The sequence below is a fragment of the Staurois parvus genome, unplaced genomic scaffold, assembly GCF_062004578.1.
Source record: "Staurois parvus isolate SC_StPar_1 unplaced genomic scaffold, SC_StPar_1.0 ptg000120l, whole genome shotgun sequence".
Classification (NCBI taxonomy): Eukaryota; Metazoa; Chordata; class Amphibia; order Anura; family Ranidae; genus Staurois; species Staurois parvus.
The window spans coordinates 2,334,435-2,354,778 of NW_028317916.1; the positions used below are offsets into that span (position 1 = coordinate 2,334,435).

The 20,344-nt window shown below is 40.0% G+C and overlaps 1 protein-coding gene and 1 pseudogene across 1 annotated transcript in view; one reads left to right on the forward strand and one right to left on the reverse strand.

The window, feature by feature from the left end:
* WNT2 (Wnt family member 2) overlaps positions 1 to 2,320 on the reverse strand; it is a 118,036-nt gene extending 115,716 nt beyond the window's left edge. The window contains exon 1 of the mRNA XM_089672095.1: positions 1,904 to 2,320. Within this exon, the coding sequence (XP_089528221.1) occupies positions 1,904 to 2,037 (134 nt within the window). The 5' untranslated portion in view covers positions 2,038 to 2,320. The remainder of the gene's footprint in view (positions 1 to 1,903) is intronic.
* A 12,128-nt stretch (positions 2,321 to 14,448) lies between these two features.
* LOC149467162 (uncharacterized) lies at positions 14,449 to 16,997 on the forward strand (annotated as a pseudogene).
* Positions 16,998 to 20,344: the final 3,347 nt, after the last annotated feature.

Sequence of the window (20,344 nt, forward strand, 5' to 3'; positions counted from 1 at the left end):
CTTGTAGAAAATTCCTGTTCTTGCTCCTGTAGGATAGAAGAAGCCACACACAATTAACGTATATTCTTTTATTGTGCTAGCATATTAAACCACAACTATACTTTCAGAAGTAGTCTGAAAATCAAGGGCTATTCAAAAGGGACTTATTAAAAAGCCAGTTATTAATATATTCCATCAGTATTGACTATAAAGGTGACTTGGGCAATATAATGAAAATAAGACAAAACTTTCAATGTTTTATTTATTTTTTGCCAAAGACTTTGCTGATAATATATGCCACGCTACTTTACTGGGAACAACCCCTTAGAAATTGTGAATTAAGGAATCTCTTCCAGGATAGAACCATATGTTTCTCCAGTTTTGCTGCATTTTACCCTAAATTTCTACTTTGCACCATGCTGTTCACTGTTAAGCTCTATTTGAAAGTTTTATAATCTGGAAAAAAACTGAGAATCAAAAAGGACAAAATCCAGAAAAAAAAACACTTATTATTCTGCTTTTCTTTATAAACTCTCTCAAGCAACAATAGAAATGCACTTTAGTTAATACACAGAAACCCCATCAAGTGCAATAATGCAATTACCTGAGACCACCTATTTTGAAATAAAATTACCATATCTTTTTCTGAAACCTATGTACTAAATCGAACAATTTATACAATCTAGTATCTTGTTTCTTTTAGCCGAGGGCTTTATGCACAATATAGAAGTCCTTCCCAATCAGGGTTCTCTAGAACTTCAGAGGTTGCTAGGGTTTCCTTGAACTGTGGTTGATTGACATCCCATTTGATGGTGCCTGCATATTTCCTGGCTCAATGCCACATGAAAGAGCTAGCAGCATGACACCAATGATCTTTTTATCTGTCTGTAAGGGTAGCATTCTGACCATCACTGTAAGGGGAGCATTCTTCCAACCAAACACCAATGTAAGGTGCATTTTTCCTACTGACCCCCATTGGCTAATTGATTTTAACAGGGGTTAAAATTATTTCAAAGATTCCTTGGGGGTAAAAAAGGTTGCTCCTCTAGAATACAAACTGCTAAAGAAAATACATCAAAGAGTTTATGCAGCCTGAAATAGTTAAAGTAAATGCTGAGAAATAAGTGAAGAAAGTCATCTTGCTTGTATGGATGATGTATAGGATGGTATGCGTCTTACAAGCAAGAATAGCCAAATATAATTTTTGAATTGCCATCCAATTGGATTACATCTGGCAAGCAGTGACAATGCTCCCGTGACTCAGCTATGAATCATCTGAGCTGGATTTGTGTAGCGAAAGTATTACTTAGTGCATGCAATACATTTTTCTCTTATCAAAAGTAATGATGAGCTGCTGAGTATTCTCTACAAAGCTGTAACTAAAAGACAGGTTATACAGCTACCAAAACAAATGCATAATCTAAAAAGGTATACAGATACAGCGTTTTCATTTATTATTTTACAGCACAAAGGATAATGATGAATTCACCAAGACATAACCTGCATGTCTAATGTACAATTACAGCATACAGTCAAGCCCAAAAACCTAAGTAAGGTTATTAAAATCACTGTTTCAAGCAAACATTGAATCACTATAACTCACACATTACATGCACAGCTGGTAAGAAAGCAATGCAGTATTTTAAAGTTACATTCTATGTTGAGACATCTCCTATAGTTAACAGTGAAAATAATAAATAAGTACATCAATAGACAGATTAAACTTTCTGCCACATTTGCATGACTGTTTCTGTTTAAAATTCTAGTGTCATACAAAGGAATGAGTTGAGAGGAATAAAATAGTTCTACAAGCTATAGCATATAATTGACTCTATTTATGTTGATGCATTAACAAAAAAAAAAAAAAAAAGTATCAGCCAGTAACCAGCAATTCATGTACTTAGCACCAGAGCTAAAGACTTACCACCACGAAGTAGTTGCTTCAGGTGTCACAAGCAGCAAGATGACAGGAGCAAGAAAACAGACGTCCGGGAACAAGGTGTTCATATTAAAAGAAAAACCTTCACAGCATATCAATGTTAGCACAGAAAATCCCATGAGAAATTAAAAAAGACTGCTATGTTAGCATTAAAAAACAACCAAAAGACTTCATAATATTCTGTGCATCTGAAGCCTACAATGCTTCCTGGGAGTCTGATCAGCTACTGTGATATGAAATTAAAAACTACGGGAAAAAAAAGGACTTGGAACATTCTCAAATGACTTCAGCTCTGTCTCAGAATGAAATGGTTAGCGGGAAAGAAAATGAGAGGTGAGCTTATTCCATCTCTCCTGTGCAGTGGAAGGACTGTTCTGGAGCTGATGGACGTTGCATAAAGAATGGGTGGGTTTATAACACTGATGGATGGAATGATGTCAAAAGGCAAGATGGGTTAGGGAAGGGAGGGCTGAGAGGAACACCTTTGATTGACAATTAAACCCTGAGGTCACTACTGAGCAACATGAAACCCAAACAGTATCCGATCAAATGTAAGTATAGGAAAATACTATATTAATATGATCCATGTGTCCCCCCTCCTATAAACTGTAGTCCAGAACGCTGAAAATCTATATACGTATGGCTACATTTCCAATGATAACATTCCTTCTAATGTCAAGTCATACTAAAGTAGATAAACAACTTGTGATTCTGTAAAACAGTATTATAATTAAGTGCACTTCTCTGTAAATGGGACTGCTGGGACAAGTAGAGGTTAATTAAATTAAAGATCACTGGTAACATTGCTAGGGATTCAGATCATTTTTATGCATAGTACCCTCTCTTCAGTGACATGAAAAAAAGATAATTTCACACTTGCCTTGAAACAATGAATAGCATTTGTATCCTTGGCCTATATGTATGTATACATTAGCTGCAAATAAACAGATTCATAGTCCTGTCAAAAATCATAACAGTTTGATTTTATTTCACAGTTTTAAAGTTACTTTTTAAATGTGTAGTCTTTAGAACTCAGTCATCTAATATAAAACATTATAAAAGAGGAACCTATAATATTTAAAAAAATAATTACTACAAATCAGACAATAATATTAAACATTTATGTATGCTATCAAAAACACAGTAACATTTTAAAAAGCATGTGCGATCAGATAAAGACCTATTTGAAAGTGAAAGGTGAAATCCAAGGTTAAACATTTCAATAGTATAAACACACATTAGTGGACATCAGTATTGTGTATGGTTTTCTGACACATAAATCTCCTGATTCATGACATATCATATCACAGTACATAAATTAGTGGCAACAATTATCACTGCCTTAAACATTCTACATGATTACATATAAGAATTTAGAAGAAAAAAACCCCCAAGGTTTAAGTGATGCCATTTATTGGCAAACTAAAAGGATTTAGTTCATCGGCATTAAAGCCCTCCAGACAAGTACTTTGAGTTCAGTACTACTCTTTGATGAAGGAAACAGAGATAATATGACAGCCTGCCCATAGCACAGTTTACTTTACCAATAAATAACACAGACCCGCTTCTCAATGTCAAACATAGTACACTTACATGAACATACAGTGCAGTTTTAAAAGCAATAAAAAAAACAAAAACGTCTGTGTCCCATTGGGGAGGTATATCTTCACTTCCTGTCCCATAGCCAAAACAGGAAGTGAGAAGAAAACCATACAAATTAAAGGAATCCCTTGGGACCCAAGGTCACCAGACCAGTGTCTACTTTGGAATATTTCCCCTCTATTACATTTCTGGGGACAACAAAACATTTGGGATTTTCTTTTACTTCCACTTTCAATGATAATGGTAAACAGGACAAATAGAGAGGGTGAATCTTCCCAACGGGGACACAGACAGCAATAAAAACCTGACAGGTGTTCTAATCTATCTCCACTCTTTTCAAAACCACATAAAAGTTTTGCCTTTAGTTAAACACTCAACAAAACATTACACGAAATCACCAGTTTTATTCAACTACATACATACTCAATCAATCAAAACACACTTAAAACAAATGCTTAAACTGCATAGTGATACAAATAGGTCTTTAGCAGAAAACACATGTAGTTTTCTCTAAGGTCAGTGACATAATAAGCTATTCACCCAGCTATAGATGACCTTTTATAAGTTCAGTGGCAAAGTTGGAAATCTGTTAGCACAAACCTGGTGGTCATCCCGTTTTCTCATATTCACATTATATCTAATCTTCTCCAGAGTACTGCACTGGCTTTAACAGAAAGTTAAACTTTCAAGGGAAAATTCGAGAATTTATTTATGAATTGTAAATAGACAGCAATTTGGGCAAATGACCTGTTGATTGTAGGTCTATAACAGGCTTCTAGCAATGCATAAGCACATTAGAAGCTCATTTGCTGGTACTGCACTAAATTTTTCATTGGGTTGTTATTTTAACATCTCCCAACATTACATCTAATGTCTACATTTGGCCATGAATCTCACTTGTGGGGATATTTACTAGTATCTAAATACAAAGCAGTGAATACACAAAGTTAAAGCAGTTTACAACATAAATGGATAGTTTAGCATGAGAAATTTAAAGGGATTTTCTCAATTTAAATACTGTATTAAATCTTATTTTTTTAAAATTAAATCTAATGATGTCTATATATCAGAAATATTCCAATACCAAACTTGCATTATTGATATTTAGACATAACAGTCATGTGAAGTTTGTTTCAATGCAACTAGTTAAAGTAAACAAGCAATGCACAACTAACCCAAGCATACATAAGATAGTAACTGGTACTCTATACCTGATAAAAATTAAAATTTTACTCTGTGAGCAATAATATACAGTATGAAAACTGCTCTGCAAGCATTTGCACTGTATGCACGTTGGACAAACTTGTGCTGTTTCCCAAGTGTTAACTAGTGTGAAAAAAAAACAATTAAAGCTTTACGTGAGCAATTCAGAGTTTCATGCTGCAACACATACACACTCCCGTTAATAAATAGTATGTGTTTGTAAAGGTTCTGATTTATCTACGTCATGGTATAGCTAGTAGTAGTACTCAGTCATATTCAGAAGTCATTAAAAGCACGCTTAAAATCCACTAAAAAATACTTACATTTTTCCCTTCCCCATTGACTGTAATGTATTTCACATTTTCCAGTTTTGCTCCTTTCTACTCAACATTACAGGTTTCCAAAATGTGACTGTAATGACTAGCTATGTTCTCATTATGTTATTGCAGATGCCCGAACAAGAGCAATGCCGTTTGAGTGGAGTAGAACTTGTAATATGAAATGTAAAAACCCTACATGTCCCCATCATGCCCTATTTCCTAACTCACTATCTTAACTACCTGCCGACCGCAGATAGCCGAATGACGGCTGCACTGCGGCCGGCCAGTTCTGAGTGGACGTCATATGACGTCCTCCCAGAACGCGCTCTCCTGCGCGCCCCAGGGGGCGCGCACCCGGCGATCTCCGTGATCGCTGTGTCCTACGGACACAGCTGATCACGTGATGTGGTAAAAGGCCAATCACAGCGGCCTTTTACCACGTGATCAGCGGTGTCCAATGACACGCTGATCACAGTGAAATGCAAGTGCCGGTTCTCGGCTGCACTTTCCTCACGCTGTCAGATCGTGAGGAAAGTACTGCCGAGAACCGGCAGTTGTCAGAGCGGGGATCGGCACCGATCATCAGGGCACTGATGATCAGTGCCCTGATGATCGGTGCCCAGCAGTGACACCCGCAAGTTCCGCCCAGCAGTGCGCCCACTAGCTCCGCCCATCCGTGCCCAGCAGTGCCCCCACCTGTGCCCAGAAGTTCCACCTACATGTGCCCAGCAGTGCCACCCACCTGTGCCCACCCACCTGTGCCCACCAGTGCCACCCACCTGTGCCCACCAGTGCCACCCATCAGTGCTGCCCACCAGTGCCACCCACCAGTGCTGCCCAGCAGTGCTTCCAGTCAGTGCCACCAGTCAGTGCCCAGGGGTTGTGCCAGTCAGTGCCGCCAGTCAGTGCCCAGCAGTGATGCCAGTCAGTGCCGTCTATCAGTACCCATAATCAGTGCCGCCTATCAGTGCTGCATATTAGTGCCGCCTATCCGTGACCCCTAATTAGTACTGTCTATCAGTGCCGCCTATCCGTGACACCTCATTAGTACTGCCTATCAGTGCCCTTTAGTGCTGCCTATCAGTGCCCATCAGTTCCGCCTATCAGTGCCCATCAGTGCTGCCTCAACGTACATCAGTGAAGGAGAAAAAATACCTGTTTGAAAAATTTTATAAAAGAAACAAACTTTTTTTTTTTCAAATTTTTTTGCACTTTTTTTATTTATAGCGCAAAAAGTAAAGCGCACAGTGGCGATTAAATACCACCAAAAGAAAGCTCTATTTGTGAGAAAAAAATGATCAAAATTTCATATGGGTACAATGTTGCATGACCGCGCAATTGTCAATCAAAGTGCGGCAGCGCTGAAAGCTGAAAATTGGCCTGGTAAGGAAGGGGGTATAAGTGCCTGGTAGGCAAGTGGTTAAAGGAAGTGCAGTATGTACAGCTTCTCCACAATCACATCACAATCTCCTGTGAAAAAAACATCTACAAAAAAGGAAATTTTGACTAGCCTGTAAATTCCATATATTCGCATACAGTACAGTGAACAGGCTGACTATTCATAGAACCTAGGTACCTTCAGCTGACTGGACACTGGCAAGCATTTGAATACATGCTCCCCTAGGTGCCTCCTCTATAACCCTATGCCATTACCTGAGTCCTCAGTTTTGTAGCAATTAATGCTAAGTAACCCAGGAATAGAAGGGATGGTGACCTGTGTCCCATACTGCACTCAAAGATATGGAATTTGCAAGTCAAAATTTCTATTATCTTATTGTACAGTACAGGACACAGACTGAGTATTCATAGAAACTGGGAGATCCCCAAGCAATGAATGAGATAGGTGGGCAACGACCAGGAAAACAGAAATGTGCCAACAGGTCCAACAACAAGGGTCAACAGATCAAACTTCAGACTGCTGCTGCAAGAACTTTGAGGCCAAAACCTGCTTCTGCAGAAGACTGAATGTCTACCTGGTAGAACTTTGAAAAGGTATGAACAGAGGTTGCAGTCTTACAACACTAAGTTAGAGAGGCTGGGTGCTGGAATGCCCAGGAAACACCAACCAACCTGATGGAGTGAGAGCATAAAAGCATAGGAGTAGTTTTCTTATCTTAGCAATGGTAGGGTGAATAGGGAGTCTGTCTTCTTGATAGCAGCTGTTGCTTTGAGGTGCATTTTGATGGATCTAACTTTGTGTAGGCAGTGAAGTGCAATTTCTTTTGAGTACTTTAGAGTAGGTCACAAAGATGAAAAGAATATGTCTTCATTGAGCCAGAAGACTGTTAACACCTTAGGAAGAAAATATGGTCTAGACAGGTATGAGACTACCATGTTTTTGTGAGGAATGGCTTCTTAAAACAGAGAACCGCAAGCTTAGAGACACAAACAAGATAGCAACCAAGAAGGCCACTTTGCAGGGGAGATCATCTATTGGAATTTCCTTGATGGGTTCAAAAGGTGGTTTCTGCAGGGCAGAGAGAACCTATGGGAATGTTTTCACCATTCTTCCAGAAGAGCATTTGTGAGGTCGGGCCCTGATGTCGGAAGAGAAGGCCTGGCTCGCAGCCTCTGCTAATTAATTCGATAAATATTTATATATATTTATAATATATATTTATATTAAGTCCCAAGTCCTATAGGGGGTCTTTTCCCTTTATTTATATTGTAATTCTGGGGATGTTGGCTATTGATCAGGACACCCCTTTTCTTCTCTTTTTTATTATTATACAGAATTTATATAGTGCCAACAGTTTGCGCAGCGCTTTACAAAATGAAGGTAGACATAACAGTTACAATACAATTTGGTACAAGAGGAAACAGAGGGCCCTGCTCATTAGAGCTTACAATCTAGGAGGAAGGGTTAAGTGATACAAAAGGTAATAGCTGTGGGGTATGAGCTGATGGAGGAAATAAAAGGCAGTTTACTAGTTAGAAGCAGGATAGGCTTCTTTAAAAAGAAAGGTTTTCAGGCATCGTCTAAAGGTGGATAGATTAGGAGATAGCCAGGCAGAGTTGGGTAGGGAGTTCCATAGGATGGGAGAAGTCCTAGAGGTGAGCATGGGAGGAGGTGACATGGAAACTAGAGAGCAGAGGGTCTTGGGAGGATCGAAGAGAGCGGTTTGGTTGATATTTTGAGACCAGGTTAGTGATGTAGCAGGGCCAGAGTTGTGGATGGCTTTGTAAGTTGTTAGTATTTTGAATTTTATTCGTTTAGTGAGTGGAAGTCAATGGAGGGATTGGCAGAGAGGGGTAGAAGACACTGAACGGTTGGTAAGGTGGATGAGCCTGGCAGCAGTATTCATGATGGACTGGAGAGGGGATAGTCTATGTAAAGGTAAGCCAGTGAGGAGGGAGTTGCAGTAGTCAAGGCGAGAGATAACTAGGGAGTGAATTAGGAACTTTGTGGTATCACTGTTTAAAAAGGGGTGTATTCTGGAGATGTTGTGAAGGTTGAGGCGGCATGATTTGGAAAGGGATTGGATGTGGGCCTGAAAGGATAGCTCAGAATCCAGGGTTATCCCTAGTACCCTGGCATGCGGGGATGGGTTGATAGTGGTGCTATTGATCCTGATCAATAAATCAGGGAAAGAGGCACATGGGGGAGGAAATATTGTGAGCTCAGTTTTGGATAGATTGAGTCTTAGGAAGTGGTGTGACATCTAGTCTGATATGTCTGTTAGTAAAAAAAAAAAAATGCGATATCTCCTGCGCTCCAGGACCCAGACCGGTGGTGAGTAGATGGAACAAACTCCAAAAAAGGAAGGAACCACCGAAATAGACAAGGTCGTGCAGCTCCACACCAAGGCTGGGGAAGCCCAAACGAAACTGTGAGGAAGAACAACAAAAAGAAGCGCACCAACCTTGCGCATTACCTCAGTAACCAAAATTTATTGAATAAAAGAATGGTACTCACAAACAGCGAATAAAAACAGGCATGTAAGCCCTCAAAGGGACTTTAAAGGCAAGATGCAAATGCGAATCCCATCATGGAGGAAGCCACTCAGTACAGCTGACGCGTTTCGAAGGACAAGCCTTCTTCCTCAGAGCTGACCGAAGCATTTGCGAGGGAACAGGGTCCAGGGGACAGGTGATTAGGAGGGCTTTAGAAAAAAAGTTTACCAACCTCCTCTATAGTAGCTGGGTTAAACAAGGGAAGTGTAGATTGTGCAGGTGGACAAGGAGTGTAGGGTGAGGGAGATATCTGTACAGTGGATATCTCGTCACGAATTGTATCAATCTTATTTTTGAAGTGATTAACAATCTCCTGGGCAGTGAGTGAGTTAGTGGGTGGAGGTAAAGAAGGACGAAGTAGAGAGTTAAAGGTAGAAAAGAGTTGATGGGGATTGCATGAGGTGTTAACGAGAGACAGGAATTGTATTTTTGAAGGGCAGATTTATATTGGTCGAAGTCTTGCTGGGTCTTAGTCTTATGCCATAAACTCTCAAGAGCATGGCTATGTTTTTTGAGACATCAGGTATTGTCTGTTTGCCAGGGCTGTAGTGTTCAGGCCTAATGCTGTGTGTGCTGAGGGGGGCCAATGTAACCACAGTGGATGACAGTGAACTGTTGTTGAGAGAACCAATAAAATACACTGTGTTCCAAATTATTATGCAAATTATATTTTTCTCATTTACCTAAATAATTGATGTAAATAACAGTCAGCAGAATTCTCATGTTATCAACTATTAAGAGTACAATTCAAATTTTATTGAACAAACTTCCTAATGATAACAGTATTTTTTTTTTTTTAAACATAAAAAACTTACAATGCACTGTTCCAAATTATTACGCACAGTAAGTTTCAAAACACTTTATAGGTTGTAAAGAACTGAAAATTGTCATTTGTTGTGTTTGCAGCATATTTACTGAAATCAAAAGCTATTTCAATCAAACTTTTAACAACATTTTAACTTTTTAAACATTTTAACAGGTCATGTTACATTGTAACATAGGACCCCTTATTTGATAGAGGCTTCACAAGTCTTGCATACATTGAACTTGTGAGTTTTTGGACAATTTCTGCTTGAATTTGTTTGCAAGATGTCAGAATAGCCTTAAGCTGCTGTTTGGATGTAAACTGCCTCCCACCCTCATAGATCTTTTGCTTGAGGATGCTCCAAAGGTTCTCAATAGGATTGAGGTCAGGGGAGGATGGAGGCCACACCATGACTCTCTCTCCTTTTATCCCCATTGCAGCCATTGATGCAGAGGTATTCTTTGCAGCATGAGATGGTGCATTGTCATGCATGAAGATGATTTTATTACAGAAAGCATAGTTCTTCATTCTGTACTAGGGAAGAAAGTGGTCAGTCAAACTCCACATACTTTGCAGAGACCCCCTTTCACCTTCGGGGACCCTAAAGGGGCCGACCAGCTCTGTTCCCATGATTCCGGCCCAAAACACGACTCCACCACCGCCTTGCTGACGTTGCAGCCTTGTAGGAACAGGGTGGCCGTCCACCAACCATCCACTACTCTATCCATCTGGACCATCCAGGGTTGCACGGCACTCATCAGTGAACAGGACTGTTTGAAAATTAGTCTTCATGTATTTTTCTGCCCAATGCAGCCGTTTCTGCTTGTGAGCATTGGTTATTGGTGGCCGAATAGAAGTTTTATGCACAGTTGCAAGACTCTGGAGTACACCTTGATGTCCGTGGGACTCCAGAGGCACCAGCAGCTTCAAATATCTCTTTGCTGCTATGTAATGGTATTTTAGCAGCTGCTCTCTTGATCCGATGCATGGATCTGGCAGAAATCTTCCTCAATGTGCCTTTATCTGCACGAACCCGTCTGTGCTCTGAATCAGCCACAAATCTCTTAATAGTGCGATGATCACGCTTAAGTTTTCGTGAAATATCTAATGTTTTCATACCTCGTCCAAGGCATTGAACTATTTCACTCTTTTCGGCAGCAGAGAGATCCTTTTTCTTCCCCATATTGCTTGAAAATGGTGCTGTGCTTATTAATGTGGAACCCCCAAAAACATTACACTGTTTCCTAACCGTAAAGATTTGTTGTTTTATCGCAAATAGTTAAAGTAGGGGATAATTTATGCATATTTTGTATCCCTTATATATTATAACCAATACGGACTCTACCCTTGATATGACAGTGTATATAAAAATATATATATTTTTTTATTTATTTACACATCTTTTAACATTATACATTTTAGTTCTATTTTTATATACATATCATGGACATTTTATGTTTATGTCATATGGACTTTTGATACTTGTTTATTATTCATCTTTGGTCCTTTATATGAATTTAGCTGCACTTTTATAGACGCATCTAGGATCTTATTCATTATTTATGTGTTCATATATATTATTGATTTTTTATGATTATTTCATATTATGGTATTGTCAATTTTATTATTATTATTTTATTCGGCTGGTGTTTTTAATTATCGCTCTTTTGCCATTGATATATATTTTAAAACTTCTATTTAAAAAGCACTTATTATACTTCTTCCTTATATAGCCATAAAAATCAAATAACCACTTAGAGGGGCATCTTTAATATATACCAGATCGTATCTGCTACTCTTAATGCCGCCCTGCTGTCACTGACGATTTGTATCATCCTTTTCGGGTGACAGAAGCAGTGCTCACATCTCCCTCTAACAGGGAAATTAAACATTCACTTTATCTATGGCAAAAAGGCGCCCGCGGAGTCGCACATGCGCACTCCGTGGACCTCAATAAAATGGCGGCGCTGATATGCGCACACGCGATTGCCACACCAGCCTATATATTGAATGGAGGTCTGTCATGCTACTGTTGGCTTCCCCTCTGATGATGTGCTCTGCACAAAAGGCCTAAGGAGGAGCCAACAGAGTGTGAGGTCACAGCCACCTGGAGCCACGAGGAGGCCCAGCAGCCATCTTAACTAAGGGGTCAGTACTACTCTGCATTATTATTGTGATATCTGAATGATATACTACCGTTTTAACCTACATTTTGAGCAATAAAATCTTGAAACTACTACACTATGGGTATCTGTCCTTTTGTTCCCTTTGGAGCCAATTAACTTCCAGGATATCCCATTATGATCCACTACCACCAGAGGGAGGGAACCCTGTATCCAGGCTGTGCACCCGTCCAACCTTAAGGGGACCTCTGGACCTAGCGGTTTAACCACACATCACCAAGACAAGATTACCTACTCCTAGATGGAAGCTCACCTATTCCGCCTGCCTAAGTGACCTCGGTGGATACTGATTACATGCGCAATATTTATGCACGTCCAGTGAGTACGTGTCAGGAATGGACTTGCCAGTAATGGTGGGACTCACCTGCCTTGTGGGCTGCAGTACCAGGGATGGCCAGCGGGTGCTCTCAGCAATCAGAGACTCAACCCTGCAGTCAGCCAAAACGCCTGAGGCTGATTGCAGGTGTATTTAAGGGATGGCCAGACCTGCAGTCTGCGCCTTGGTGTGTGTTTTTCCATGGGCCCCTGTATCTTGTTACCTGCATTCCTGTTCCTGGTCCTGTCTGACTGATTTGTTGCCAACCCTGCCTGATCCAGACCTCTGCTGACTTCTCCTGTTTGATCCCTGGCTTGTGACTCCGACCATTCTCTGCCTGACCCCCTGTACCTACCTGCCCGTTAGTTGCTGCACCCGGCTCGTGACCTGACTACTCTCTGCCTGCTCCTCCTGTTCCTACCTGCCCGATTGTTATTGACCCGGCCTGCCTGACGACGCTTGCATTGTATGTATTGTTATCTGTGGGTGGTTTAGTTCGTTTGTACTGTGTTATGTTTTAGTATTGCACTGCGTTTATGTATTGTTAGTGTTAATAAATTATATTGTTTATAACATATCTGAAGCCTGCGTTTCCCTGCGTCAGTTCACATACCTCTGGTCATACCCTAGAGCCCCGACAGTGCGCATTTGTATCATTTGTTCCTGCCACAAGTCTTGGTATTCTGCTATAACAAGTGGATCATCATTTACATATATTTTAGGAACTATTTATTTATGCTTCTAACTTTTGTGGACAATTTATGATTTATTGAGAATATCTAGCGCTGCACTTTATTTTATAAGGTTTGCTGTGATCACCTTTAGTGTACTGGCTGCTGACTCGAGAGCACTCACTTTTATTTATTTATATTGTTGTAGACAGAAGTGGCCAGGTTGGGGCAGGACAGGGCTGAGATTTTGTCATAGAGACAATCTGTTGAAAAAAAAAAAAAAAGAGAAGGGTTAAGATAGTGAAGGTTTCTACGGGTAACTTCAGTAGTAGACAAGGAGAAGGAAGGCAAGGAGAGAGTGAAGCTAATAAGGAAGTGATCAGAGTGCGGAAAAGGAAAGTTGTTGAGGTTGCAAGGAGTGCATAGGTAGGAGAATACAAGGTCGAGGCAGTTACCATTAGAGTGAGTAGAAGCATATGTCCATTGTTTTAGGTCAAAAGAAGTTAGGCTCAGAAGTTTAGAGGTAGCAGGAGTGTTAATCTTAACAGAGATGTTGAAGTCACCGAGAACGATTGTGGGAATTTCAGAATAGAGAAAGTAAGACAGCCAGGCAGAGAAGTCATCGAGGAAGCTTGATAGCAGTCCAGGAGGCTGATAGATCACAGCAATTCTTAAAGAAACTGGAGAGAACAGACGAATACAGTGAACTTCAAATGAGAAGAGGGAAAGAGAGGGAGGTGAATGAAGGACCTTAAAAGTGCTTTGAGGCGATAGGAGCATTAAAACTCCACCTCCTTTCCATCCACTAGGCCTGGGAGAGCGCGTCCAGCAGAGACCACCATAGGAGAGGGCAGTAGGAGAGGGAAAATCAGATTCTTGAAGCCAGGTTTCCGTAATTGGAAGTAGGTTAAAGGAGTTTGTGATAAAAAGGTCATGGAAAGAGGTGAGTTTGTTACAGACAGAGTGGGCATTCCAAAGGGCACAGGAAAAGGGGAGGTTGGTTCTAGGAAGAAGAGGGATATTAACCAGATTGTGTGGATTGCAGATAGGTGGTCAAAGGAAAAAGATGGCGGCCCAGGATTTGAGGAAATGTCTCCAGATGTTAGGAGAAACAGAAGGGTGAGAGAGGTAATATGAGAGTATAACTTATATGGAGGGACATGTCCCAGTGTCCTGAAGGTTTTATTAGTATGTGGGTTCAGAATTAGCAGATGTTGATGAGTACAGTAATAAGGTGAAGGCAGGAGTGAGGGGGATCTATATAAGCTGTGGGGTGGAGAAGAGGGGTGAAGGAGAGAGTGTTTGAAGAGAGAGGATACAACTGTGAGGAGGAGTAGGAAGTGCATGTTACAGAGTGGTGAGATGAAGAAGCAGACTGGGTAAAAGCTGAAAGAGCTGGATGGGGAAACAGGTCACCTATAGTCTTTAGCATTTGAAGTTGTCTGCTGTGGTTTATCACTTTGTGCATTCGCTGAAATGCAGAGTCGAAGTGCAATGCTCAATACTTTATCCAAGATAATAGTGGCCAATGCTGCCCCTGGCTGTGCCTCCCCTAAGGAAGGCCTAAGTTGCATGGGGGTATTGCCAATTAATCAATTAGGAATGCATAGGAGAGACATATGGCTAGCAGGGCAACCTTCTCACACCAAAGGAGGACTGCAAGAGATAACAAGAGAGCAGGAGGGCAGAGTTGTAAAGATTAGGATCAGCTCATAAATTTGGGTTAGACAATAAGAGCAAAATAAACACCACAGTAATATGGACAGAGTTAAAGAGTTTGGAAGCAGTAAGAATTACCAATAAGAATTATGAATCAGCTTCAGTTAGAGGTGGATTTTAAAAGCAGTATAGATTACCATATACAGTGAAGGAAATAAGTATTTGATCCCCTGGTGATTTTGAGTGTTTGCCCACTCACAAAGAAATGATCAGTCTAAAAATCGAATGGTAGGTGTATTGTAACACAGAGACAGAATGGCAACAAAAAATTCAAAAGAAATGCATGTCTAACAAATTATGCACTGATTTTCATGTTCATGAGGGAAATAAGTATTTGATCCCCTTCACAAAACATGATTAGTACTTGGTGGCAAATCCCTTGTTGGCAATCACAGAGGTCAGACGTTTCCTGTAGTTGGTCACCAGGTTTGCACACATCTCAGGAGGGATTTTGGCCCACTTCTCTTGGCAGATCCTCTCCAAGTCATTAGGGTTTGGTAGCTGACGTCTGGCAACTCGAACTTTCAGCTCCCTCCACAGATTTTCAATCGGGTTAAGGTCTGGAGACTGGCAACTTTTTTGTCTCTCAGTGTTACAATACACCTATCATTCGATTTTTAGACTGATCATTTCTTTGTGGGTAGGCAAACATTCAAAATCACCAGGGAATCAAATACTGATTTCCTTCACTGTAGCAGAGCAGGGTGCAGTAACTTTCATACATAGCATGGTTGACAGTACAGATGGATATTGCTCGCAGTCATTTACCATATAGCACAGCAGGGTGAATTAGCATTCATACATGGCGTGGGCGATAGTACAGATTGGCCAAAATAATAGCCTTTGGTGTTTTTGGAACTTGAATGACAATCTAATAGAAAGAAATTACAGCGTCCTCTCTCTCCTTTTCCGTATTGCAGCCTACATGTGATTGCTGGAGGGGCTTATTGCCTCTTCCTCTTCTCTGTGGTCCAGTGTCTGGTTTGGTCTTTCCCTTCTCCCTCATTTTGTGTGTGGGGAAGGTGGATATATGGGCGTATGATGTGGCATGTATCCTTGATGGCAGACATCAGCACTTATGACTGTTTTGAACTAATAACAACTTTGTGATCTAATTGAATATTGTGGTAAGAGTTTTAACAATAATATTCTTATAATGTTGGTTAATTGCTATATTATTGTTATGTATTATATACCTGTTACTGTGAAGTTATGTACATGTTTTTGTAAACGATTCCTGCAAAGCCTTTGAAGAAGCATATGTGGACTGCGAAATGCATTGGCGCTTACAGCAGGATACTGTTTCGTCCAAATACACTATGAGACCTGTTGGTTTTCAGTAAATGTATTGTGCATTATAGTGCGTATTTGATAGCCAAATTGTTGCCTCATTGTTTTAATTTATGTTAATAAATTAAAACTTTTTTTAGCTTATCGTTTTTTTCTTTAGCATAATGCATTAAAAGTCCCTATTCCTGGAGATATATCCAAAAATGTTTGCAATTTATTTTCTCTTTGGTATGTGGCACTATGCATCTATCCTGAGTGATGTGTTATGTTTTTCTGGACTATGTAATTAGGTGTAAAACCTTCTATTGATCTCACTCTCAGGGGATAATTGCCACATATAATTGAAAGATTTGCGTTATTATATCATAATTTTTTGTGTTTTGAGCTGGCTAACTTATATGGGGCTACCTGGAATAGCTTTTTGGACTCCATTAAGGAATCATGTATTTCTCAATCTCAAATTAATGTTGATCTGGATGTGTATTTCTTAAAATTAAGAAGACTATTTGAGAGGAAGTCCAATTTGTACTGGCATGTGAAATTTGATCAGTACTTAAAGGAAAATACAAACCCCCAGGGCCTACGAGTACAGGTTTTTCCAATTTTTTTTTACAAATTATACGGAATTTAAAAATGTATGGGAAAAAATCGAATTCAATGTTCATCTAAAATGATGGCCAAATGATAAAATAAATATAATGAAGACGTTTGTGAAGTGGAAAAAAAAGATTGAACTCATTAGATCAACCAACAGTGAGTTTAACTTGAAGGAGCAGGAACTGTAAGGGTATTTGGAAAAATATAACAAAAACATAGTTCTGCATAAGGATGCTAAGTTGCCTAAGGATAAACTAGCTGTTTCGGGAGGATATGCCTACAAATGGCATTGGAACCCGAAAACACATACTAACAATGTAAACAATTTCAACAGGCATGATATCCCTCAGCCAACTCTAAATTATCAACCTCAATTGAAATCGGACTTATCTGTTTCTTTTGTCATCACAGAAATCTAATACAACTAATAACACATGGAGACATGATCGTGAACCGACACGTAAACATACGAATGGTGGTGGATATGAAGCATGATAGTAACAGTAAGAAACGCTATGTGGCACACAAAGTACCTTAAAATACTGAAGGAGAGGAGGAATCCCAACATTCTTTTTCGCAGGCACAGGGTGTCCAGGTGATGGGTCCTATACACACCAATGGTAATTATGGGAATGCTACAGGTGGCATGCCTTCTGGTCGACAGGACCTTGGTGCTGTCCCAAGACAAGGGGTGTGGGTACCGGTTCCCCCCCCCCTCCCCTACTTCAACACCAATTTCACAACAACCTTTTTTGGCACAAACACCTATAATAGAGAAGAAAGTAGACACTCTAGACAAATACATGATCATGAAAACAAATGATGCACAATTAGAAATCAACTTATCTTCATATACCCTTATGTCAGATGAGATGCATGTCCTTAAGTTAGGACTAAGTTTCTGTCCTACTAGTGAATTGGATATATTTGAGTTAAAGATTTACATTTAATTTGCCCGTAACTTAACATTTAAATATCTATATTATAGGGACAAGAAGCCCAGCAATTTAAGTAAAGAGAAAGAGGTTTGGAAGGAATATACAGTACAGGATTTTCGAACACTTAAAACACTTATCCAGTTAGCAAATGAAAGTGATCATACTTCGGAACCTAAAATTAACCCTTCGATATGGGCCTTTTTAAAATACACCTTGAGGGACAACTTGAGCAACTTTCAACAAAAATAGATTATTCTCCTAACACCATCTCAACATCAGGCTAAATGCTCATTGAGAAAGAATACACAAATTGTGGTGAAACCCTCTGATAAGGGAGGTAATGTTGTAATTTTGGATAGGGATCAATATATTGGAATGTGCCATGATATACTATCCAATGATGAATGGCACCAAAAAGTACCATCTACTTTGACTGTTGAAATGAGTCATAGGTTCAAATCCATAATTATTAAAGCCTACCATGATCAATTAAGGAGGTTTTGGATTATTTGGACGTTAAGTGGTCCAAAACGTCCATCTTTTATGCCCTTCCTAAAGTTCACAAATGCTTACGGCAACCTCTGGGTCATCCCATTATATCGGGAATAAGATGCCAAACTGAAGCAGCGAGTAGGCTTATTGATGGCTACTTGCGTCCCTATGTAACTAGACTTCCTTCTTACTTAACCTCCCTAGCGGTATGATTATGTCCATATTTCTGTGCTGAAAGCGGTACATTTTTTTGCATGGAAATATGTATTTTTTTTATTGTAGGCCTGTCATTTTTAGGAATAACTCACTGAAATCTGTCTGAACAAGAGTCTTAGCAAAGTCGCAAAATCGTTTTCAGTGTCTGATGACAAATTTCCCCAAAAATCATTATCACTCAATTCTGCAAGTAGTTCTGATTTACTATCGCTGTTCTCTAGTCGATCTAAAACCGCTTTTGACCAAAAGGGACGCTTTTTGGATGCCATGGACTTTTCTAAGTTTCCAGGCAGAAAGAACAGTCAAAATGCAGGCAGGGCACATGACAAAGCAGTAGGGATAAAATGTATGTGAAATGGTTTGATACAGTAATGTTTTACTATGTCAAATTCATTTCTAAGAAAATGACAGTTTCTAAAAAATTTTAAATTTTCCACCGTTCCTGCCCCTCGTACGTCCCAACGCTCGCAGGGACTGGAACACGGAAACCAGATGCCGGCATCGGCCGGAGGAGATGGCCGGGGACGCTGCAGGGGACACATTGCGGGAGCGAAGGACAAGGTAAGCACTGCAGGGAATCCCTGAGCAACGCCGCATGGTAAGCCCGAGTGTAGCTCGGGGTTACCGCTTTTGGTACTGAAACTTTACCCCGAGCTACACTCGGGAATACCGCCAGGGAGGTTAAAAGATATGACTGATTTACTGAGGATAGTTGAGGATATGAAAATTCCAGCTGGGGCTTTGCTGGTGGCCATAGATATAGAATCCTTATATTCAAGTATTCCCCACAAGGGTATTGAGGTAATACGAAGCTTCCTTTATGAACAGGATATATCATTTTGGCCTTACAGCAATTTAATTCCTGACTTATTATTTCATATAATTACCTCTAGCATTTTCATGTTTAATGTGCTCTCCTACCGCCAGGTACACGGTGTGGTAATGGACGTGCTGTGCCCCATGCTATGCCAACCTTTACCTGGGGGGATGGGAGAGGGCATTTTTTCTGGCGAGGCCTCATCTATGTACCTCCGCCATATTCTTTTAATGGCGGAGGTACATCAATGGTGTGCTTGTCCTCTGGACTGGTACATATGAAGAATTGGAAGGTTTTATGGAATTTCTTTCAAATAATGAATTAAGTTTACTATGCAGGCAAATCAACAAAAAATTTAATTTTTAGATGTAGATCTATCAGTTGACTTGGATGGTTCTGTATACATCACGCTGTACCGTAAAGATACAGTTGGCAATACAATTTTACATGCTTCTAGCTCTCATGTTACTACTCTGATAAGAATCATACCTTACAGTCAATATCGAAGTCTACATAGGAATTGTGCAAAAGACTGATTTTGAAATGGAGGTGAAAGCACTCCAAACAAGACTATTGGCCCGAGGTTATAGTAAGCAATTGCTTAAAAAGTCAAAGAGCCAAAACTAAGAAAAGGGAGGAGCTTTTTTTTCTCGGTTAAATCGAAAACAAATACGCGTACCATCAAAGTCATCACTAGATTCAGTGCACATCAGGATCAGTTCCACCAAATTTTGTTTCAGAACTGGCATTTTTTAACAGAGGATAAAAAAAATGTACAAGTTTGTTGGCGCTCGCCCTGAAATAATATTTTGGAAAAGTCACTCTCTCCACCATAATTTTTCTCTAGCCATTTGAAATTTCTAGCTACTTTGGAATTATCTCAACAAAGGGCTGGGACATATCGTTGTGGAGAATGCAAATTTTGCCTGTGGATCCAAGAGGGAAAACGGTTCTCCCTCCACAGTGGAGGGTTTTTTTTAGATCAACTGTCAGACCGTAAGCATTGTGTATTTGATGATCTGTAGGTGTGGAGCTTTTTATGTCGGCAAGACGAAAAGAGCTTTTTGCTGCAGGATTCAGGATCATCTTTATTATAAAGATGCGGGTCTATTATACACTCCTATTGGTAGACATGTTGGCCTGGTGCAAGAATACAACCCAAATGTTATTTCATTTTTTCCTTTGGACAGGATCTATGTGGACCCCAGGGGGAGCAATATTGACAACCAAATCCTACGGAAAGAGACCCGATGGATTTACAATCTAAGGGCTACTCATTCTCCTGGGATGAATATAGCACTTA